Source organism: Neocloeon triangulifer, unplaced genomic scaffold, assembly GCF_031216515.1.
Source record: "Neocloeon triangulifer isolate White Clay Creek 2 clone unplaced genomic scaffold, ASM3121651v1 ptg000012l, whole genome shotgun sequence".
Lineage (NCBI taxonomy): Eukaryota > Metazoa > Arthropoda > Insecta > Ephemeroptera > Baetidae > Neocloeon > Neocloeon triangulifer.
Window position 1 is genome coordinate 17692349 of NW_026775554.1, and position 22794 is coordinate 17715142.

The 22794-nt window shown below is 36.0% G+C and overlaps 1 protein-coding gene across 49 annotated transcripts in view; it reads left to right on the forward strand.

Annotated features, from left to right (window-relative positions):
• Positions 1 to 22794, forward strand: part of LOC132198038 (cell adhesion molecule Dscam2) — an 82505-nt gene that overhangs the window by 8035 nt on the left and 51676 nt on the right. For 37 of the 49 annotated variants that reach the window (XM_059621712.1, XM_059621749.1, XM_059621747.1 and 34 more), the window contains exons 3-4: positions 18067 to 18251; positions 18859 to 18997. In XM_059621712.1, coding sequence (XP_059477695.1) covers positions 18067 to 18251; positions 18859 to 18997 — 324 coding nt within the window. Of the gene's footprint in view, positions 1 to 18066; positions 18252 to 18858; positions 18998 to 21994; positions 22157 to 22794 lie in introns of all 49 variants that reach the window. The other 12 variants (XM_059621758.1, XM_059621764.1, XM_059621739.1 and 9 more) reach the window with 1 other exon arrangement.

Consider the following 22794-nt stretch of genomic DNA (forward strand, 5'->3'; position numbering starts at 1 on the left):
GAAGTTTATGAAAACACACACACTGATCTCCGCCTTATCTTTAAATTCGCGCCATTCTCTCCGTTCCCACAAATTAAGAGGAAATTGCACAACCTAATTGAAGAGCGACCACGCTACGGCCCTGATTCAAATTTCGCAGATTTGCATTAATGCTGAAATAATTAAATTCGGCAGAGAACAATGGGCACCAAAAATTACACAAAGATTGTATGAAATCAACGCTCAGATTTTTTGTTTGGTGGAGAAAGAAACACGTGTGTGTGGAGTAAATTAATTATTATTAATGCTTTCGAGCACCCTCGTCAATTGTTGGGTCGCGAGAGAGAAACGAATCTAATCTCTTATGCATGCAAGCGTGGGCGTCTTCAATCTTTCTATCCTTTCATGTCGGCATACAATACAAGATGAGAGCGCCATTATTTCCGCCTTTTGTTGACCCGACATGGAATTTGATTTGTTATGCGCGCACATTGTGATCAAGCGAGTTCATAATTTTGAGTTTCATTTTTTTACTTTCTCTAAAAATATATTTCCAGGCCTTTACCTGTAATCCTGTATGAAACTCATATATCATATTTTTATAATGAAAGAAATTTAATAAATTTGTATCTTGGCTCTTCGCAGATACAAATATTCAAGAAAAATAAAATATAACAATACAAGTGATTGAAGGTGACCTTTTTGAAGCTGTAATATTCAGAAATTATAATAAATAAGTAAACTTAATAATTTTTTTTAAATTCAAGAGCGCAAATAAAATTTCAGTTATCTAATCTGCAATTGCAATATCTTCTGTAGAGATCTTTCATATTAAATTTTAATTATTTAATAATACAAAATTATTTAAGAAATTAAAGCATAAAAACACACATTCATTTTCAGTAGCAGAAAAAACTAAATAAAAAATGAAATAAATTTTTGTGTAAAAGAATTATAAAAAACTAATAAAATATTTATGTGAATGAAAAAATTTCTTAAATTTAAATTTAGTTTACTTATTTTATTTTTAATGAAATAATTAAGGTATGTTTTAATATACAAAGACGTTTAAAAAAATTATAGTAGACGTGAAAATTGAGTTTACCAATATTTTCATCACTATAGGTTTAGGGGGCCTTTTTGTGACAGGTTTTGTCAGCTGTATAGCCACGCCAATGCAAACAAACGCAGCTCGGCTCGGAAAGTGTCAGCATCGCACACAGCCCCACCAAAACCCTGTCCTCGGGGAGACATAGCAAAATATTCAATAGAACAGCAACACGGCGAGTTCTTTTTTTCGCCCTCGGTGGTGGCGCACGACGAATGGAGAACGCGGAGACCGATAGATAAAATGTCATTTGCATTTTTACGAGGAGAGGAGGCCGCGCTAATCTCCAGTTCGCAGCTTCTCTGCCGCTGCATTTTGTCACGACAACAACAAGCAGTTTCCTGCGTGCGTCCACCAAGCGGATTTTCATTAAACACACACGCCTTGTTATTATGCACAAGATAACAAAGCTAATTGTTTTTTTCTTTCAATTACTTCATTTGCAAGAACACCTCTTTTCATCAGCCAAGTGCAAAATGCGATTTCTCTCAAATTTAATAAACCTCTTCTCATGTGCAAAATTTCCTCATTAAATGAATTGTGGAGAGCGCAGTTGGAAAAGCGCTTAATTAGACCCTTTTGTGCGAGGACCATTCAGTTTTATATTACATAGAGCCGGCGAAATTCTGTCGCTTTTCATCTCCGTTCAAAAACTCTCGCGATGAATGCATTTTGATAAAAAAAAATTGTGAGCTTATTCTGAGGTTCGTTATTGTCGTTAAAGTTCCCGACTGGCCCACGGTCATCATACATTCATGTCTCGCGCTCCTGATGCTGCCTGCATTCATATTCGTTCCTTCTCTGCAGCTGCAAACACCGACAAATTCACATTTGCACGTACGTAGATGTGACACCGCAGATTAAACGGCCAAAGCGCGCGCTTTTTTGGACATCCAATCGCGACCCGCCTTCGGTTCAAGGCTCATATTAAACATTTTGTTGGAATTGTATCAATAAATTATGTTACAAAACCATACTCTGTGTACAGAACAACCTGTACATGTAAAAATTTAATTCGAATTGATCAGCGGTTACAGTTTAATTTGATTATTATTAATAATTTGATATATAATAAATAATTATATTATTTTTTTATTACTGAAAATTAATTTAAAAGTAAAATGAATTAAAAAAATCCGCATCAAAGAGAATAACATTTTTAAGTTACCTCAAGCTAACTTATGATAGCTTACACAATTCAAATTACAAATTACTATTATTTTGCTGCTTTTTCGACAGTGAGAAAAGTCAAATTGATCACTTGTATTTAAAAATTAAAAATATAATATGTTTAATTTTTTCTATTAATTTATTTTTTGTTTCAAATGATTGGGACTGAATGTACAATTACTTTTAAAAATAGTCTGTTTAAAAACATGGCTCATACATTCAGTTTCGCTCGTTGCCTTTCTCCCCAATGCTCTCCAATCCAAAATTAATCCGATTATAAAAGTTTCAACAATGCGGGTGTCCCGAAATTAGATCCTACTTTGCCATTTGGTCTTCTTACCTGGAATTACCGGTGCCGTGGTTTGTTTTTGTTAACTTTCGCTTCTGCCACACCGATGTTGTGTGCCGTGAGTGAGTTATTTATGAACACATATACACAGTCTGCCGTATTATGCGTTTCCCTTGCGGTGCGCGACACGCGAGAGAGAAACAGAAATTTTCATTAGCCAAGTGGCCACCCTTGCTACGCATGAGTCCATTAAATTTTGAATTCGTGTGATCGTTAATTATTATTGATCTGCTGAATTGGAAACAAAAACTCTGAAACTTGATCTTGGCTCAAATTTGTATCACCACAGCCAGATTTTTTCTCCTGCGCTTTGTTGTTGGCTATGATGACGCTAACCAGGAACTATTTTTTAATCTGGCGTGTGTTAGCGCCCGGCCCAAGCACACAAAACAATGAGCCACGCAACGAAGTGTCTCATCGCAGGGTGTTTTCCTGCTCGAGCGCACGAGCCAAGAATTTTTTAATCGTGTCTCCGGATTGCTCTTGTGTGTCATAAATGTGTATTTTTTCATTCCTAAGAAGAACGTTAAAAGATTTACAACAATACAAAGAGACAAAGAAGCCATAATTTTGTCTCATAACAAATAATACGAACACCTGCGAACCGAAAACAAATTTGTGGCTGTCACTGCAGAGAATAAAGCAGCAAAAGTTAATCAAATCAATGCAGGACAGGAACCCATAAAACTGCACCCATTGTTTTTCTAACCCTTCGACTTTTGGTCGGCTGCTTCTGAATCGAGCCAATTTGCATATTTTCTTGAATGAAAAGCGCGACTTTGGTTTGGTTTTCATTTTCATTGAGACCGATTTGATTTGGCTCACCTTTCTGCCGGATGAATCATTTTCCTTCCGGGAATGAAGTCGTAGTGTAGAGGCTTATCAAACGCCGAAAAGTGACTTATTTGGCACCCCTGACCATGAGTTATGGAGAGCAGTCACGCACACAATAAAACGCGAAACATGCGTGACTAAACCGACGCAAATAATGTCCGATGCAAATATTTATCCATGCAGGCTCTTTAATTAATTACGAGCGTTTTAAATGTGGGGCAATTATGTGAGGAATTGCGTAATTTCGTCCCAGAGATAAATATATAATGAGGGGACAGTGTGTTTGTCAAATGAGTCAGGCAGCGATACGGGGCTGAAAATAATATGCTCATCAGTGAAAAACGTTATAGGGTGGCATGACAATAGGGGTTGCCTGGAAATTTTGTCCAATTTAATACTTTGAAGACTGTAGAGTGCAAAAGATAATTTTTGAATTTTTAAATGAAAAAAATTTTATTTTGGTGAAATATTCAAGAAAACATGCTTTCTTATTTATTAAATAAATAAATCAACAACTGATGGATTAAAATAAAGAATTTTTGAAGTTAATAAAAATAGCATCATTCTTCTGTAACAACCAATAATTTCACAGTAATCAAATTGATCATACATTTTGATGCTTCAAATTGAACGAACTTGTTAATGTGTTTATTTTTTTTATTGATTCGTGGGTGGTGTCCGGACCAAAACTTTGCGATACGAACGTTTTCCTGCGTTGAGGGTCTTTTACTGCCGCACTAAAAGTTCACAGCGCATCATAAATAGAAAGATCACGGCTCTCGTTTTCCCCCTTTTGCAAGATTTGTCGCCGCACACAAATGGCAAATGGCACACATCATGCATATATATCGGCGGCGGGAACTCTCTCGCCTTTATCGCTTTACAACTCTTTTTGAAAAGAACACTGCTGCTATGTGGGAAAAGCAAAAGCAAACACCATTGCTCCCTTTGAGCTACAAGGAAATCATTATCACCTAATTACGTTTGCTTGAGGCAAAAAGATGACGAAAGACGGAAAAATTTTGCATTGATCGGCTTGATTTTCTTGAAAGAAAATTGCCACGCATGGTTTTGCAAGTTTCAAACGTGGAACAATTTTTAAATCAGAATTGGTGATGAACTTGTTTAAATTCAAAATAATATATCAAATTTTTAGTTAATGAATAGACTTACAATTAATTCTAGTTAATGGTACTTTTCCTGATATGTACGAAAGCATAAAATATTGTCAATTTTAAAACAGAAAATCGTTAAAAAACAAACAATTATTTAGCTTAATAACTTTATTGTAAAACTTTATAATTTAATATCAAGATCAAGTTAATGAACCGCAATAGCTATGTATTTTAGTTAGATAACTATTATCAAATTATGATTAAATTAAGATCATAATTATTTTAATTCATTGTTTGCGTTCTGCTGAATTGCAAGGGGAGAATTTTTTTCAAAGTTTTCCATTTTTTCTCAACAAATTAAAGGAGGAGAATAAAAAACTGTTTAAAAAAAATCAATAATTTGAATGGATGAAATTAATTGAATTTGGCTAAAAAAAAGTGAATTTGAAATTTCACTCCTTTTAATAATAGGCAATAGTTTTGTGAATCAAGCTCCTCACACGATATTTTAAATAAAATATTTATCAAAAATATTTTATCATTTAAAACATTAAAAATTGTCTGGAGACTTTTTCGATTAAAAGATGATGGCGTCGATAAGATGCGAGGCGAGAGCGACCACTAAGCATTTAATCAACCACCGAGAGTGTTCGTTCGTTCACCCTCTGCTCGATTTTCACCCCGATGGCGGGAAAGCGAGCGGTATGTGCACGCTGCCGACAATGCGCCTGACACCGCTGCCTGAGTGAAATGTGAAAATCGATATCGTGGGCGTGCTGCGAGAGTTGCCGCCGCCGCAGCCGGTGATTATGCTGCAAGTGCATGAATGTCAAACCGCCCCCGCGGCCCCCGAGCGGGCCCCAAATGTCAGCGAGCGGCCGCCCCGCAGGGCCAGACGATTGTCGCGCTCTTCAAAGAACTCGTAATTGGTCTTTGTTTTCGAGCACAACTGGCGGCAAAGTCGACTTGCTCTCTCTCGGCCCCAGAGCGGCCATGTTGGACGAATCTGGTCTGGAGAGCATGATTGTTTTTGAATGCGCAAGACGCCTCATCCCTTTAATGGGGTGTGAATTATGCACATATATAGGCACGGTGCAGAGCGTGCTCGTTATCAAAAGGAAGGAAAATTGGCGAAAATCGAAAATTATTTCGCTGGGATTTATGTACATTGAATTGATCATTGATGTTTCCCTCCTGCTCTCTTGTCAGCACTGATCCACATTATAATATTTTGTTATAATGAAATTGCATTTTGGTGTTTTATTTAGTGTTATTTAGATCTGATTAAGATTTAAATCGACTGATCTTATAAATAAATAATGATGATTTTACTATGGCAGCACCATGCTTTGATGAACCGAGACGACGCAGACTGATTTTGCTTGTGAAAAATTACATGATTTTAAAGACCATTGGGTGCTACAATCTATTTATTTATAATTTATAATAATTAAAAACAAATAATCTCTAACTTGAGGACCAAAATACTTGAAATTAAATTGTTTATGTATATAATTTAAATTTTTGTAAAACTAAAATTTTTAAATAAATAAATTATGTTTTGTGGTGAAAAAGGAAAAATCAGTAAAAAGGAAAAACATATTAAAATATTGTTTATTACAATATTATTAATTAAAACACTTAATATAAATTTCACATATCGGTTGGTGATACTCATCTGACCAAACCTTTTATTATTTAATTTTTTTTTATAGATTTTTGTATTATATAGTAAAAAGCAATAATTATTCATGGTGAGATTTCAAACTGGCCTTTTCTGTGGTTATTTAGACTTTTTTTTATTGCTTTCTTAAAATTATAAAATGCGAAAACCCCCGATTTAATGACGTGCTAGTTTGACATAATTTTTTCTCGTGCCTTACCTTACGTTTGTTTTCACTGATTGAAAAATTGCAGCCGTTCTCAGTGCCAGTATCCAATAAAATTTCCCAAAATTTTGACTTCTTTGTAGCATATTTTTCTGCAGTTTTTCACAGCAGAATTTTTTTAATAATTTTACAGAGTTCCTAATTATAAAAATGAGAACCAATGAGAACAGCATAATAATGTTGAAATGTAACTTTTGTAAAGTAGAAAACATCAGAAGATTATATTTTGAGCCACAATTAATCCTAAAAAAGCACCATTCCAATACGCTTACGCGAGTTATAACAATCCATCAAGGGAGAAAGTGTTCATAAAACTCACTCTTGCTTTTCACACTTGGCAGCAGGAATGATTGTAATTGCGCGAGAGTGTCGTTTAATGATCATTCCACTCCATCAAGTCCTCAAAGACACACGATTTTCCATTCTTCGCCACGATCAGCATGCGCGAAAACCACATAATATATTATATACCAAAATCGATTGTCTTTGCTCACTCTGATGACTTTTGAAACCGCATTTTGCAAGTCAAATCGCACCAAACTCATCGATCATCCCCGCGGAACAAAGGCTTTTGATTTGAGAGAGTCCGCAGATGAAGAGTGAATTGCTTTCGTGGAAAATGTGCTGTGTGTGAGACGTGCGATGATGCTATCCAAGCCTTCTCCTTTTGCTCTGCTGACAAAGCAGTGAGTCATATGTAAATGTATACTGTCGGTGGAGCAGCTCTGCTTTTTTTGTTATTATTGTTACTATTTATTAGCATCTAACTTGGGTTTTATGCGCCATGCATGCTAATAAAATGAACAACTAGAGCTGTATTGGCGGCTCCTGCTCCGAACCAGATTTGGCACGCTTCTATTTTAATAAATTGCCAACGCTCAACGGCTCAATGTGCTTAAAAAGCAATTACGCTATGTTCCGCGCCATTTCATCATTCAACGAAATATTTAATGCGATTTTTTTTACCCATTCATAACTTTTGAGGTTTGAAAATTATTTAATATGTCAATTATTGCAAATAGAATAAATTGTAAAATTTAAAAACTGTGAGAAAGTTCTTAAAACAATTAAATTGTTTCCGTTTTTAGGAAAAATAATTCATGTTTCTATCAATTCATATTAAATGAGAGATTGTTGATTAGAGTGAAAAAGAAATTTGCATATCAGGAAATGATCATAAATTGGGAAAAAATGGATTTCAGCTCATCAATTTTATTATTATTGCAAACTATAACTGAAATTTAAAAAAAAGGGAAAATATGAAATTAATCTATTAAAACAATTATGCACAAAATTTGTATTAAAAAGATATAAATTTGAATCCATGGAGAAACTGAAGAGATGTGTTATTGCAGAACACTCTGGGATACGTGTCAGTTTGCAGACTTCAAATTCCACAAGTCCGAGACTCCAGCGCATCAGTTTCATTTGGTTAGACTGTAAAATTCAAAGCCCAGTGTGCGTTAGCTTTTCTTTTTATGAGGCTTGTGGGCGCCGAATACAAATGCGTGCCATGCTTGCTGGAAACGCGCGAAGGGGAATCTTGAAAGAAAAAGACAAGGAGCAGTTCTTTTGTCTTGACACATCATTTCGCTAATGGAGATTTTTGCTCGGAGGAAATTCGCAGAAATCTTTAAAAATAAATAGTTCTTCTCACCTGAGACAATTTTAATTTCACGGAAAGAATGTATACACCGCCTTTTAGTGGCGTCAAATACATGTGTTGTCGGTGCTCACTTTGCCGTGATGGACTCTTTTCGCTCTCGGCTGAAAAAATGGCAACAGTGCGACCGGCGTCTGCGAAAAGTGGCCATGAATTAGATATTAGCCCGCTCGCCTGAAAGTGAGGTGCGTGTGCATTAAAATAATTTCGCGGGATCGAGACACAAAACCTTGGCGTTTATTAAAGTATCATTTGCTAACAAACCATGTGAAGAATAATTACTTTTTAAACTCGCGGAAAGAAATTGGGATTTGGATTTTCTCACGGTGGCTTTATCCTTCCACATTTTGAAATTCTCACAGGACTTATTTCCAAATGAGCAAAAAATGCGTTTTAAATTAGTTGTGTTATACATTTGAAGATTATTATTTATAAAAATTTCAACACTTGTGCACAAAATTTATTAACGCCATTTCTCAACTCGTGGGGGCTTTTAATGTCTCATCTGCTGAGAAAAGCCGTTGACTTTTTTGCCTGACGAAATTTTAAACCTTCTGCACACATGTTGCGTGAAAAAAGATCGCGCGGGCATAAATTTTTTCCTCATTCGCAGAGCAAACTTTATATGTTAAGGGGGACTTGCACATGAAGAAGCAACGCCGAGTTTCTTTTAATTGGATCACATCGCTTTAAATATTAATCCGCCGCTCTTTGGGCAGCTTGTTTTGCGACCGCAAAAAGCGGAGAATCCAACGGGAGGCATTGTGGCGAGTCTAAAAAATCGAGAGCGCTCTCATATAATATCTGACACGATGTTTGAAGGAGGCTTTTTTGCCGCGGCCGAGACTCCACATGGCTTCTGGCGCTTTCGACGCATTAGACAGATTGGCAAGCACTGCTTCTTTTGTTTCGTCGATCGCAATCAGATATACACGCGGCGTGGAGAACGAAAAATGAGGGAGCGATCCATCATATTCGCTCTATTTGCTTTCGCAGAGTTAATGCAGTTCAACGAAATTATTCAGTTTTCATGCTTTCTGCAGAAATTCGTTTCACTGACCTTCAAAAAAGTAATTCGCTCCTTTCATATTTTATTCTTTGTCCTGTTTCCTTTTGTCGGGAAATGAATAATCCCGGAAGCTAGGATTGCTTATTTAATTCAACAATTGAAACAATTTATTAAATCAATGTATTTGTGAAATTTACATTAATGTTAATATAGCGCAAACTTTCTGCACGAGTGATGCAAATAAAAATGTAAAATTGGGGTAAAACATATAGATAGGCCTGCACAAGAGGTCAAATTTTCTGATTTTTATATAAATTTTAATAATTTTTCCGTTTTTCGGTATTGAATATGTTAGTGCTTGATTTTTATTCATATGTTTATTCTTCACAATAAGAAATCAAAGAAGATATAATAAGAATGATCCAGTTTATTTACATAAAAGTCAAGATGTGTTTTGTGAATGCATAGGCAAATCATAGAGTAAAACTTTTTATATTAATCTTCAATATAGCTGTTATTATATTTAAAAAATATTTTTTACCTCCTGAATAGAATTTCATTTTCTTAAAATAGAAGAAAATGTAGAAAATTAAAAATATAAAATTTTGAAAATATATCATTTTATAATATAAAAGTTTGCTATAATTTATAATAAATAAAACGATTGTTTGAAATTTTATAACTAATTAATTTTTTGGCAAAAATTTAATTCTTGTTTTGCTCGTATCAGCATAATGCGTCCCATGGCCAATTTTTTGATCTCAAAAACATATTCCGTGCAATTCTAACCCACGAGCCAGTAGAGAATAGCAACGCGTGCTCATAATATAAGTCTTATAAGGATCTCGATATATATGTATTACATGGAGCCGCGACGATCGTAAAATCCATCATGTGCGTCCGCTAGCTCGCATCTTCGCCTCCCCCGCCAAGCAAGAAAGTGCGCGCCTTGTATTTTTATATTCTGGAGCTGCAAATGCGGCCATCTGCCCCTGATACTCCCCGACGCGTCTCTTTTGCTCTCAGCTGTTCGCTCGTTTCGATATCACTCGCGCCAGTCCAGAATTTCCAGTAAATAACACAACCCTTTATACTTTCAACTCCACCAGCTGCCTTCACACGGGCTTTTAAACCACCCCTATTATGAGCTAAATAAAATTGCAGCTCCAAAAGAAAATTTTCTCCTTCGTGATTTTTTTTTCCAAATTTAATTTACTTGATTGGAATTTTCAATGATTATTTGCGTGCTATTTTTAGACAAAAGTTGGAACACCCTTTAGACCCTCTTCGAATTGCTTGATTGGCTGTCGAGATAAAGCAGAATGAGCCCTTTTGTTCATTTCCCCCTACATCTGTTCAAGGGAAATCCTCTCTTGAATTTAATTCAGATAGTTTCGTGTTAAAAGCCGGCGCTCATTTACAATTCTCCGTACTTGTATGCTGGCGATAAATTCCGATGGAAATCAAAAGCATGCAGCCGAGCATGTTTCCCCTTTCAATCCGCGACTTTGAAATGCAATGCCGGTGGGCTCTCTATTTATTTGCAAAGAGATCAAAACACACAAAGAAATTTTCGGGCGGTATTTTTACTCCGAGCGAGCGAAACACTTTTTATACCGACGGTCAAAGGAAGGAGAAAACAATTGAGCAGTTTGAGATTCGGAGTCACGCAATTCCTTGTCTGCACGAAAGTTGTATAGTGGAGTAATTTTTTTCTTTAAAGGAAACATGCATTTCTCAAGGCCATTTGATGATGATTTTATTTGAATTTTATCTTACTATTTTTTCAGTTTGTGTATGTAATTTGTTCATATTATTAAATTTCAAGTAGATTATATCAAATAAAATCCATATTTATAAAAAAAACCTCTGTTGAATACTGTCAGTACAAAAGATTGCAATTTAAGATTCTCATCAAACATTCAACGAAACGCGATTTTTCCCACTCAAGAGCAGAACTCGCCTGTATGCTCATCACCGTCGTTTCTCTTCTTTATAAGATTGAAGTGCGCCATTCAGGTGCTTCTCCAGCCGAGTCCACCCCAAGCAAAAAGAATTGCGAATGATGGCGGTCTTCGTTTTCTGACAGTGACGGTCCCCTCGGGCCAGCGGCACACAATCAGACACTTGAGCAGAAAACGAGGGGGCTGCCGCGCCTTGTCGCGCAAAACAGCGGCTGGGAAGCAACTTGATAGGAGACAATAAAAATTGATTGGAACAGTATTTGGCCTTAAAGTGAAAGATTAAATCTATCCCAAAACCGCCTTAAACTTTTCCTAAAGAACTTTTTATTAAAATGATCGTTACATTTTCTCGAAATTAAATATTTTTACTGTGAAAATAAATCATATGTTAATATTATATTTTCATGCAGTTGAACGTAGCAATATTTAAATGTTTGTTTATTATTCATTTAAACTCATTTAGTGTCAATTTCAAAATGAATATTTCTGTCCCAATGGTTGGAAAATCAAATTAAATTTTTTAATTTTGTCCTTCATCTTATCATCACGAAGTAATTTTTTTCTAAATTGCTATTTGGAGTAAATTATATTTTAGTGTGAGCAAATCAGCCGAAGAAATAAGTATTGAAAGATGACACAAATTTCGTCATTTATTTTAAAATCTGCGTAGCTCCAACTCCCTCCAAAAAACAGGGTCAAGATTTGTGTCACTTTTTGCCTGCGAGCTATGGATGCAGAGTTTGGCGCCATAATGCTCTCGCGAGACCGACGCAATATGCAGATGCTATTTATGGAACGCACACATAATTATTTAACGCTGAACACATACACACAACAGATCGCGCCGGGGCAATTGTTTTAATCCACGCGGCGCCCCCGGCGAAATTATTACATCATGAACTTACTGCTTCCTGTCGCTCAGAAATAAACTGTTTTGAGAAGCCGCCACCGGATGATAGACAGTGAAAAGTTCAAGAGCCTGGCCGGGCTGAAAACGAGGTGAGCAGCCAGAGAAAAAAAAATATTCGCGGCCGTAGAATTTGATTGATTTGATTTCACGCCATAATATTTACCCAACAGGTTTAAGCTTGTTTCAGTTTTTACAAGTGTGTTTTTTTAGACAGAAAAAAATATTAAAATTTAATCAAAGATAAAATTCCCCTGCTAAAATGTCATTGAAATAAAATCATTCAAATTCAATCTTTGATGGCTGCAAACAAGGCATTCTGTAACAATTTTTTTGGCAAGCTGAATTTCAAAAGTAATAACTGGATGGTAGCACATTTTTTTTTTCACTCTGTCGTGCATGCAGCAATCTGCCTTCGATTAATAACGCTGCTTTTGCTACTGGCAAATGTGATCCATGAGCTCATCTCATTGGGATCGGTCTCTGTTCTCTGCTCTTGTTAATTACCCAGCCAACGGAGCAGCATCTCACTCGTCGCTCTTTCAAACATACATCCAATTATCGAAAGCTTTCACGGGCACGCTTTTTACCACCGGCAACTTATTTCGTTCAACACAAATTATTCGCAATTATTATCATTCTTCTCCCTCAGTAATTGGATTCGTAATTACGTTTTTTTTCTCCTAAAAGAGTTCTGTTGTTCAAATAAATAAATGTTTCACAAAAATTAATAATTGAGCTTAAATAATATATAATTTATAGAAAATTTATTGAAATTTAAAATGTAATAACTAAAAAATTTAAATGCATCTTTTCATTATTATTTCCGTGAGCGCAGAACTAAAAAAAGTAATAAAATATTACGTAAAAATTAAATTAAATTTTTACAAACATTTAGATAGTTTCCTTATCCGCACTAGTTTTCTAGCCTCTGCGTGGTGGTCCTCCCACGCCATCACTTCACAAACATATACATCGCCGGCTCCTGTGACCTTTCCTCGGCTGCTGGGGGTCACTCGAGTCAGATTGGGCCGCGAGTTTGTGGAGCGAGAGGGTCTCCTCCTCATTTGAATGTTTCTTTCTCCAGCGTAACGGTCTCTCCTTTAATGGAGACGTTACGCGCATTGGCTTGCAAATTGCTGCCCTGTCTGTTTGATTCGGATAATTTTGTTGCGACAACAGCTAGTCTAACAACTTGTACATTATTGAGAGCGCCTCATTACAATATAATATTTTTATTTTCATATGCGACGACGGGTGGAATAAATTATAATTATCTGCTTCAGTACATTTGCATCCATAAAAGGTTTAAACCTTCCCACGAGACTGATTTGAATTTCATAGAACGGATAAACATAAATTGCGATCGATTTTTTAATAATTATGAGATGAGCGGAAATTGCTACAGGAAGCTTTTATTTCAAGTAAGAAAGGGTTATTGTTTATGTTTTCCTACTTTAAACTATGTTTAATTGGCGATTTAACTAGATCAAAATTTATTTTAATTAGTGAATTGATGAGTCTTTGAAATTTATGAGGGTGAATTGCTTCTCTGGGTATAATAAATATCAAGTTCTTCTCCCACTCCTCCTTCAATTTTCGACGAGGGAAGGAAAATTCCATTAATCACTCTCAGCTCTCCCCAAGCAAGCATTAAGGGAGGTGCCATCATTTTTCAAAATAGAGCGTGACACAATTTTGAAAATTGGCGTTTTTCGTGTAAATTTACCGACGGGAGTAAAAATAAGAGTCTTGCGTGTGTATAAAAGTAAATAAAATGTTTCAGTGTACGCACATTTTTATACCAGAGAATGTAATATTGTGACTCAACGCGTATCGCTGCGAGTGCGTGGGACGGTTGTTTCCATGGCTACGAGAGAGAATTGCGAATCTGCAGAGCACTTTTCTGCCTCGCGAATTCCATTCAGCCTTTCAGGGAGCGCACAGCGAGTGGTCGTTTCATTATAGGGGTGAAAATCACCGAATTTATTTTTAAACCTTCATTTTTTGCACATGCACGTGCTGGTAACTTTTTCCTTTTGAGTTGAAAATGAGAGCTTTTATACACGCGCGATGATACACTTGGCCATCGACCCGGTTTGAACTCTTTTTTTTGTATTCAGCACAATTCTTTCCTCACCATCAGCTGATTGAAGTTGTTGCGTGCGCGTGCTCGAGTTCTTCTTTTCCAGAACTGGATGAAATGAAAGAAGCAATGGCTTTGCCACTTGTTTTCAAGCAAGATGACACATGAAAAAGTCGCGGTTACAATATCCCATTTCAAACTGACTCTAAACTTGCGTGAATGGAATATTATAACTTCATTTTAAAGAGATTCACTTTATATTTTATTCCAGAGGAATGAATTATTTATTTTTAATAGGTTTAAGGTACAAATTTAGGTACAATATAGTAAATATTTGTAAAACAAAACATGCCGAAAAAAATATAATATTTAAAAAAAAAAACCAACAGGAAAATATTTCAAAAATAACGTTTTTGCGCTGATCAGATAAGTAAGGCAGAGCAACCTTTTCAATGTTGAACTTATTAATGGATGCTCTTTTTCTATTTTTGTTTTTTTTATTGCCAGTTCATGGTAAGCTCGGCTTAAGAGGAAATAGCTTTGAAGAAAGCTTTCATAAATTAATAGCGGTCATCACACTCGCCACAAACATCATCATCGCCGCTCAAAAGCAAACACTCGCCAGGCTTTTTCCCAAGCGCATATGCAACTCTTTCCGCCACATTTATTTCCATGAGCCTCTAACAAACGACCCGTGAGAGCAGATCGCACTTAAAGTCTGCGTAGAGCAACACTTTTGTGACCAACAGAAAACAAAAATATCGTTTGTGAATCTCATTGCAAAGTAAATTTGATTATTATCTGCAAATATCAGTAAAAAAAATTTGCGCAGTAAAAACAATTAAACTAAACATATTTTGTGAAAAAATTTTTAGCTCAGTTTGAGAAAATGTAAAGAAAAATTTAAGTAATTAACTTTCTATTGTTTGATTTTCGTCTCTATTTTCTCTGTTAGATTTGATTAATATCATAAATATTATGCTTCTTTAGCAACCTTCTGAATTGAATACGTTTTTAGATTATTCCAATTAAAATTTTTTAATTAATTAATTAATTAATGCATTTCCATTTTCACGCAAAACTGTGCAAATCCCTGTTGCTGCGAGCAGTGTTTTCAAGCTGACGAGGCTCCAATTTCACTTTCCGAGTGCTTTTGCAGACACTTTTTGCGTTGATGTGTTCCTTGTTAAATATAAAAGGTGCTGGAGCTGCCCCTCGTGGCTTCTTTCGCAGGCCGTCCATCTGCATTTTCCTCTCCGCGCTAAATCTGTTTTGATGTTTCGCAGAGAGGACGGGGGTTCGCGAAAAGTAAAATGCCGCTCAACTTTGCCGTAAAGAGTTTACGTGCAGGGGGTTGCAAGAAGGGTATAAAGCAAGGAAAAGTGGCTCTTTGTCGCTGCCGCCAGCGCAAAGTGCATTTTTTACCTTGCGTTATTTATTTTGCTGTATGTCTGCCGGAGTGTTAATAATTATGCATTCTCGCAAAAAAGAACTGAATGAGGGAAAGAGTCTTGCACCCCTTGAGATAAGAGCAGAAAGTGAAAAACTCTTGTGAAATGGAAAGTTTTATCATAATTTGTAATGAAAGAACTTGATGAAAAAATTGAAACTGACAGGAAACCCCCTTCAATTAAAAAAATTATTAAATAATAATTCTACCAAACAAATTATTAGTGGGAAAAAAATCAACCTTATTGAAATAAGAAAACTTATAATAAACAATTTACAGACTAGGAATTAATAATAAAAATAATTAAAATTTAACATTTGAATTTATGATGAATACTTGTCTAAATTTAGTTAAGTTTGAATTTTAATTGGGTCTATTTCTTATGTTCAAAAATTTTTATTTAAGCTCCTTTTGATTTTTGTAAATAGCATTAACAATCATTGAAAATTATGGAAATTTAAAAAATAGCTTGCTTTTTGATGTTTAACATTTGATTTTGGAAGCACGTGGCCATGTTTTGCCGGTTTTAGTGCATCATCGGTGGGTGGGCGTTGGTCCACCGGGGTGGTCGGGGTGCGAACCGAGGTCCGTCGTGCATGAATGTGCGCCGCCCCCCAGCCAACTGTAACACAGAAGAGTGAACGGCGAGTACTCTGGAGCGCCGAGAGAGATCGATCCACACGCGTTCGTGCGGCGGTGCAGTCTATCTAGCGGCAGGTTCAAGGGCCAAGAACGAGACCTCGAACCGAGTAGTGTGCGAGTGCGCAGAGTTAAATTTTCATTCGCAACTCGCACCACAACGCGCTTCTTCGCTCTCGTCTAGCTAGTTTGAATGAACAATGAGACTGACGGGGATTTATTGACGCTGACAATGGAAGTCACGTTTTTGGCCGTAATTTGCAGGCGCGTGAGTTTTGTGAATGCGATGTGAATTCAATCGAGAGCTGCGTTCGATTCAGGAATATTAATTTTTATCAAAAAGGTCCAATCTACCGTGAGCTGATAGTTTTTTATTAGTTCAAAAACATCATTCAAAAGAAGTATGGTAAAATTTTCTTTCGTGGACTATAATATTTAAAAAAAAATGTCATTTTAGAAAAAAGAAATAAAGATTTTAGTGTAAAATATATATGCACAGTTGTGTAGTGCAGATTGCATACATATTTATTTATTTACCAAACTTGCGCTATAAAGTGTTCAAATTGTGATAGTTCCATACAAATAGCATTCAATGTGAGGCCAAAATCTATACCAAATTTTTTTAAATCCTTTGTTTGTAGGTACCAATCGTGCATTAATTTTAAAATTTAAATTTTTTCGATCTATCCTGTCTTTATTTTATAATCATATTGAATTTTCATCATAGCTCGCAATCACATATTTTCTCTGTGGTATTTTCACGTACGCACTGAAAAATGCAATTAATATGTCAGCACTCTGGGGTGCACGCGCTCGCTCACCCTCGAAAAGCACGCCGCTCTATGCAACCAACTCTCGACGACATACCAGACCTTTCTCGCAATATTCGCCGAGAAATAAAATGAAGCGAATGAAAGCTGTGAGCTCGAGGGCGGTCTGCTGCACAGTTTGTTTTATTGATCTTTGCCTTGGCTTCGGAAACGACTCGCAGACATATCATAAAAAGAGCGCACTCCAAACTGCAGTTGTTGCAGCGAATTATTCTTTACTCCCAAGCATAGCCGCTTTCTCACCCTTTATTATACTTGCTTAAGGGGAAGGAAAATGTTTGGGCTTTATCTTTGTTAATAAGCATTAAGATGCTGAACAGTAAATATTATACGATGTTCTTGTGTTACGACTCTCGCAGAGGAAATTAACGATAAAAAAAAATTCGACTGTATCTAATAGGAAGAAATTTTATAATTTTCTCTGCGTATAATGAAATGAAATTATTGAAGTTGTATCTGTCACGAGAAAATTAAACATTATAGTTTTAACGACTTAAACTCTACGGTGACGGACGAGAGCTATATTTTAATTAACCAAATTAACCGCTTCACATTTTGGCCCCGAGTTTCTTTTTACGAGGCCCGTGGGTCTTTTTGTTCGTAGGGGCATGTTTATTTTCGTGGGCTCCGCACGCAATATCATTTTTTACGGCTGGAGAGGAAAGAAGTGGCTTCCCGAGCAGTCACGGGGCGAGATAAATAACGATAATATGCCAGTCCTCTTCAAGTTTAATATATTGTCATTGGGACAGAGGCCATTAGGTCATAAAACCAGAGGCGGTCGAACGACGATATTAAACTATAAACGCATTTATTGAGGTGCAGTGCACGGATCATTGCACAAAATTGAATCTTGTCACATTGTACTTCATATGACTCTCATCTTGATGGGGCTCATACAATGGTCACTGGCTTTGGTGTGCTTTGCAATAAAGTTGATGAACTTATTATCATTGTTATTTATTATTTTTGTTTAGTCTTGGAAATTCGCCATTTTTCCCTTTTCGTCTTGTTTTAATTGAGTTAACTTAACTGTGAAATTTGTTTTTAACTTATTTTCAATTTTGTTCACAGCTTTCGGCGCTGCGGACGACGGCTCGATGGGCCCCGTCTTCATGCGAGAGCCGCCCAATAGGGTCGATTTCTCCAACACCACCGGCGCTCAGGTTGAGTGCTCGGCCCGAGGATCCCCTGCACCTGAAATCATTTGGGTCAGGGCAGATGGTACTGCTGTTGGCGACGTTCCTGGATTGCGACAAGTAAGTTGAATTAAAGGGAATAGGAAAAGTTAATTTTTATTTTCATTCTAGTTGTTTAAAACATTTCAATATAATACAGGCTGTATAAATTTTTATAAAAATAGTTTATTTATTTTACATTAATACATATTCTGTTCAAAGATTTTTAACGTCTTTATTTTACAATAAATTCTTTGATTATTGAAATATTAAACATATTTTATTATTAAATATTTATTATTTTTATTATTAATTATTAAAATTATTTTATTGAATAATATAACTTTAAAACATTTCATTTTAGGTTAACTTTCTCTTTGATTAATTATGTTTGTTAAAAAATTAAATATAATTATTTATAAATCGTCTCTGGGCTTGATCATCACATCAAAAGAATCATATCACTAATGCACGATGTTGCTATTAACGATATCGTTAAGGAGAATAATTAAATACAATTAAAGATATTTTCATTCTTTACGTGTCAAATGTGATCTAATTAAACTTAACGAAAGCCAATCAAACATTTATAACAGAATTTTGAAGTCTGTATTTCAATAAAATATAATTAATAAGTACATAAATTTTTTCCTGTCAAGTAATGAGGAAATTTATTCAAAATTTTCAGGTGATGCCAAATGGCAATTTGGTGTTTCCACCTTTCCGCGCCGAGGACTACCGGCAAGAGGTGCACGCCCAGGTCTATGTGTGTCTGGCGCGCAACTCGGTCGGCTCGATCCACTCGCGAGACGTCCACGTGCGAGCAGGTACAGTCGAGCGCTCTGATTTTATTTGCTCTTTTCCACCCTTTGAGAGATTTTGTCGCTCCAACGGCACCAAAACCAACCCCTCGGGCGCCGAGGGTGAAGCGCACCCTCGCGCTCAATCGGGCCGCAAATCGAGTTAGCTCACCTGAAACTCGATTCTCTTCCGCGTGTCTCTTTTAATTGTCAGTGAGAGAGCGAGACGAACCTTTGGGCAAACTGAGAGCTAATTCATTTGCGGTGCGCACGGAGGCTGCCTTGATGCAATTTTGTCCTGATTGTTGTTTGTTCGTCGTCTGCGGCGGTGTTTGCAGCTGAGAAGGAGTTTAAATTCGACAAAAGCAAACGAATCAGACAAATTTGCTAAAAGTTTTAGGTTTTGGTGCAGGTTGGGCTAAAAATTTGTTCAAAATTGAAAAAAAAAAAATCTCAAAAGTTAAAAAATTAAAAAAAAAATAAAGCTGTTTGAAAAGTAAAATAATATTGAATGTTTTGAGAGTTTTTTTTCCAATTTATAGTTTTGGAAAATTTACTAAGTGAATTCAGTGGTTTCATGACATTATTAGCCACGAATACTAAGTAAATTTTTTCCAAAACTTCATTTCTATTTTTGATCAATTCAAGAGCGTGAACGGAAAACTTTTAATTATGAATTTAAGAAGAAAAAAAATCAAATATTGTTCCTTTCAAAATTAAAAAAATTAAAATAAAAGTTTTTCTTTGCCGCATCTTGTGATTTTGATTAAATTCATGTTGTGAATCATATTTTATGTCATTTTGCACCACTATCACTTTGTGAATAAACCCCTTTCGTTTTGCAATTAAATTCCTAAATGCAGCTCGATATTTTTCGTATCCTCGTTCATTGCCGATGTGTGTGCAGGGAGCAGACCGTCCGGGAGATAATTAATTAATGCAGCCGGCTTATCATTGCATGCACAGTGCGTTTTGTTGTGACGCTCTCTCTGCCGCGCGTGTGTGTGCAGACCGACCCGGACCGACCCCTCTATTCTCATCGCGGACAATAAAACGCAGCGGCAGAGAGGAGATCACGTTGGCTGGTGTGTGCGGAGAGGAGACTCTCGCGGTGATTCTAAATTGCATGCGCCGGGAAGAGTAATTAATATTGACTTGCACCCTCGAACTGTGCAAATCAAAGTGATAGCGAAAGCTGCTGACGATTGTTTGCTTTGTTGTATACCACGCACGACAAGGCTATGTTGGTGAAGCTAAAAGCAAATGCTCTGGGCAATAATATTTGCGCAGATTATACATTTATATAATATATTTTTGTATCAAAAAATTAAAATTAAAACTAATTATTAACAAAATTTATTACTCTATATTATAATTTCGATTATTATTATTTATGTTTATATTTATTGAATATTTATAAATTTATTTTAATCATGTTGTGCTATTATATTTTAGTTTTACCAACGCATTCTAGTACTTGCAAAATACTATTAAAAATCGTCTATAACATTAATATTTTTTAATAAATTTATTACTATTCAAGCAAAGATATTTTTGTAAACTTTTAAAAGGTCTTTTTCTCTTCTTGGGCAGATCAAATTTAATAAAATAATGAAGCATCATGAATAATAATTAAGTGGGCATATATTTCAATTTGCAATATCCATAACTCAGAATCTGTTGATAGATTTTAGTTACAAATAATGTATTCAATTTCAAACGATTAAATTTTGATCTGTCCAAGAGAAGAAAAATTAAAGATATTTACGATTAAACAATAGAAATTTTGAAAAATACTGTAAAATTGAAATTAATTGAATCATTAGTCTATTTACGGCTTCACCAACTACTGCCAAAGTCGCGCTGGTTACGGGGTTACATATTTTCATGCACCGCAAATCTGTCTCTCGCATCACCCAGCACACATACATATATGTATTTTCCGCGCCCTCTGACAAAAGCAGCCGCTCGCTGCGCCGGAAAAACGAATTCCTGTGGCGCCATAATTGCCCGTGATTGATTTTCCGAGAGTGGCGACGGCAGAGCTTTCGGCTGGAAAAGCCCGTAATCTCTCTCTGGTAGCCCAATTGCATGCAAATCTCTTTTTGTCCCGACGTACATACATAAAAAATCTCATTTCGCCTATACTGAAAACGTGTGTAAACTCCAATCTTTTCATATATAAATTGGTGAGGAACATGTCTTTGTGTGTTTGTGATGTGGGAAATGGATTTTTTTTTATTCGTTGAATAACACCACCAAAATCACTTATAATGTCATAATTTGTTTTAATAAATCACATGTCACGATTTAAATAATTGATAATTTTCTAGGCAGCGAGCACGACAAAAAAACTTGATTGCTGATTTATTTTCAGTAAAAACATACATTTTCCACATAATTATTTTTGCTTTTACAAAATGGAAAGGTTATCTTCAAGAGCATGATTTTTTAAAGGGTTTTAACAATTTCAGAAATTTTTAATGGATGTTATTTCATCATACAATCATTTTAAATGGTAACTTTGTAACTTTCAGAAAATTAAAATTCCTCAGTTGTTGAGATACATGAATGTTTGATTTTTTCCAAACGCTTGACGAAGTTGTTTAAATTTTCAAAACTTCCCTTAAGCTGCAGCCTTTGATATGGGCCCTTAAATATTTTTAAACATAAAAAAATTCTACATTTATCAATTTACAGACCCTTTAATGCATTTTTTTGATTACAATTTTTTTAAATTTCAAATGAAACTATTAAGAAAACGCATTTAAATCTCCTCTCTACACAGATAAAACAATTAAAATCCACCCCAAGCAAACAAGTTTAAATCTCTGAATTCGTGTGAATCATCTGCTCTGTACAAACCTTTTGAAAGTGTGGAATCTCCAAGCCACGCTACGTTTTTTATCAGGAGAAGAAAAGAAAAATGCCTTGGAGATAAAAGCAAGAATTATGCAAACACGCTCCGAGTGGAGATAAATTTTTGGGAGGAGCTGGTGTAATAAAAATATTTGTGGTCCACAGTGGTGCAGCAGGAGTACGACACCGACGTGAACAAAGAGTACGTGATCCGCGGCAACTCGGGGGTGCTCAAATGTCAGGTGCCGTCCTTCGTGGCTGATTTCGTGCACGTCGTCTCCTGGCAAACGGACCAGGGCGAAACCTTTGTCATTGACCAAAACTACGGTAAAAATGAGCAGGATTCAGTGAAAGCCGAAAAAAAATGCCATCTCTCACGAATATAAAAAACAAACACACAAAGAAATTTCTTCCAATGAAATTAATGCTTTTTATTCCAGGAAAAAATTGTCCTTTGATCTTCAGTTGGAGAATTTCATAAAATTTGTTTATTTTCTTTGGTTTTCCTTTACGGTCAATCAAACTTTTGATCGTTTTTAGTGGTGCAACAGTTTTACCAAAGCGAGGTGAACAATGAGTACGTGATCAGAGGAAACTCTGCGGTGCTCAAGTGCAGCATTCCGTCGTTCGTCGCCGATTTTGTCAGCGTCGTCTCCTGGCAGGACGACTCGGGAAACACTTTCCACGCCTCTGGCGAACAGCACGGTACCTTCTTTCGTTTTGGGAATAAAAAAAACCTTTGATTTTATCTTCTAGAAATTTAAAACGCCTCTCCACTGATCTTGCTTCTCTTGCAGCGCCCGAAATAGCCCTCCCCACAAAACACTGATTCAAAAAATTCTTCCTCCACAGGCATGTCGCGCGTATCTCCCTAATTTATGTGTAAACAGGAGTTTGATTATCTTGGATTCCTTTCTATATAGATGCTGAGTGTTTGAACTCATAAATTAATTGTTTAATCTCTG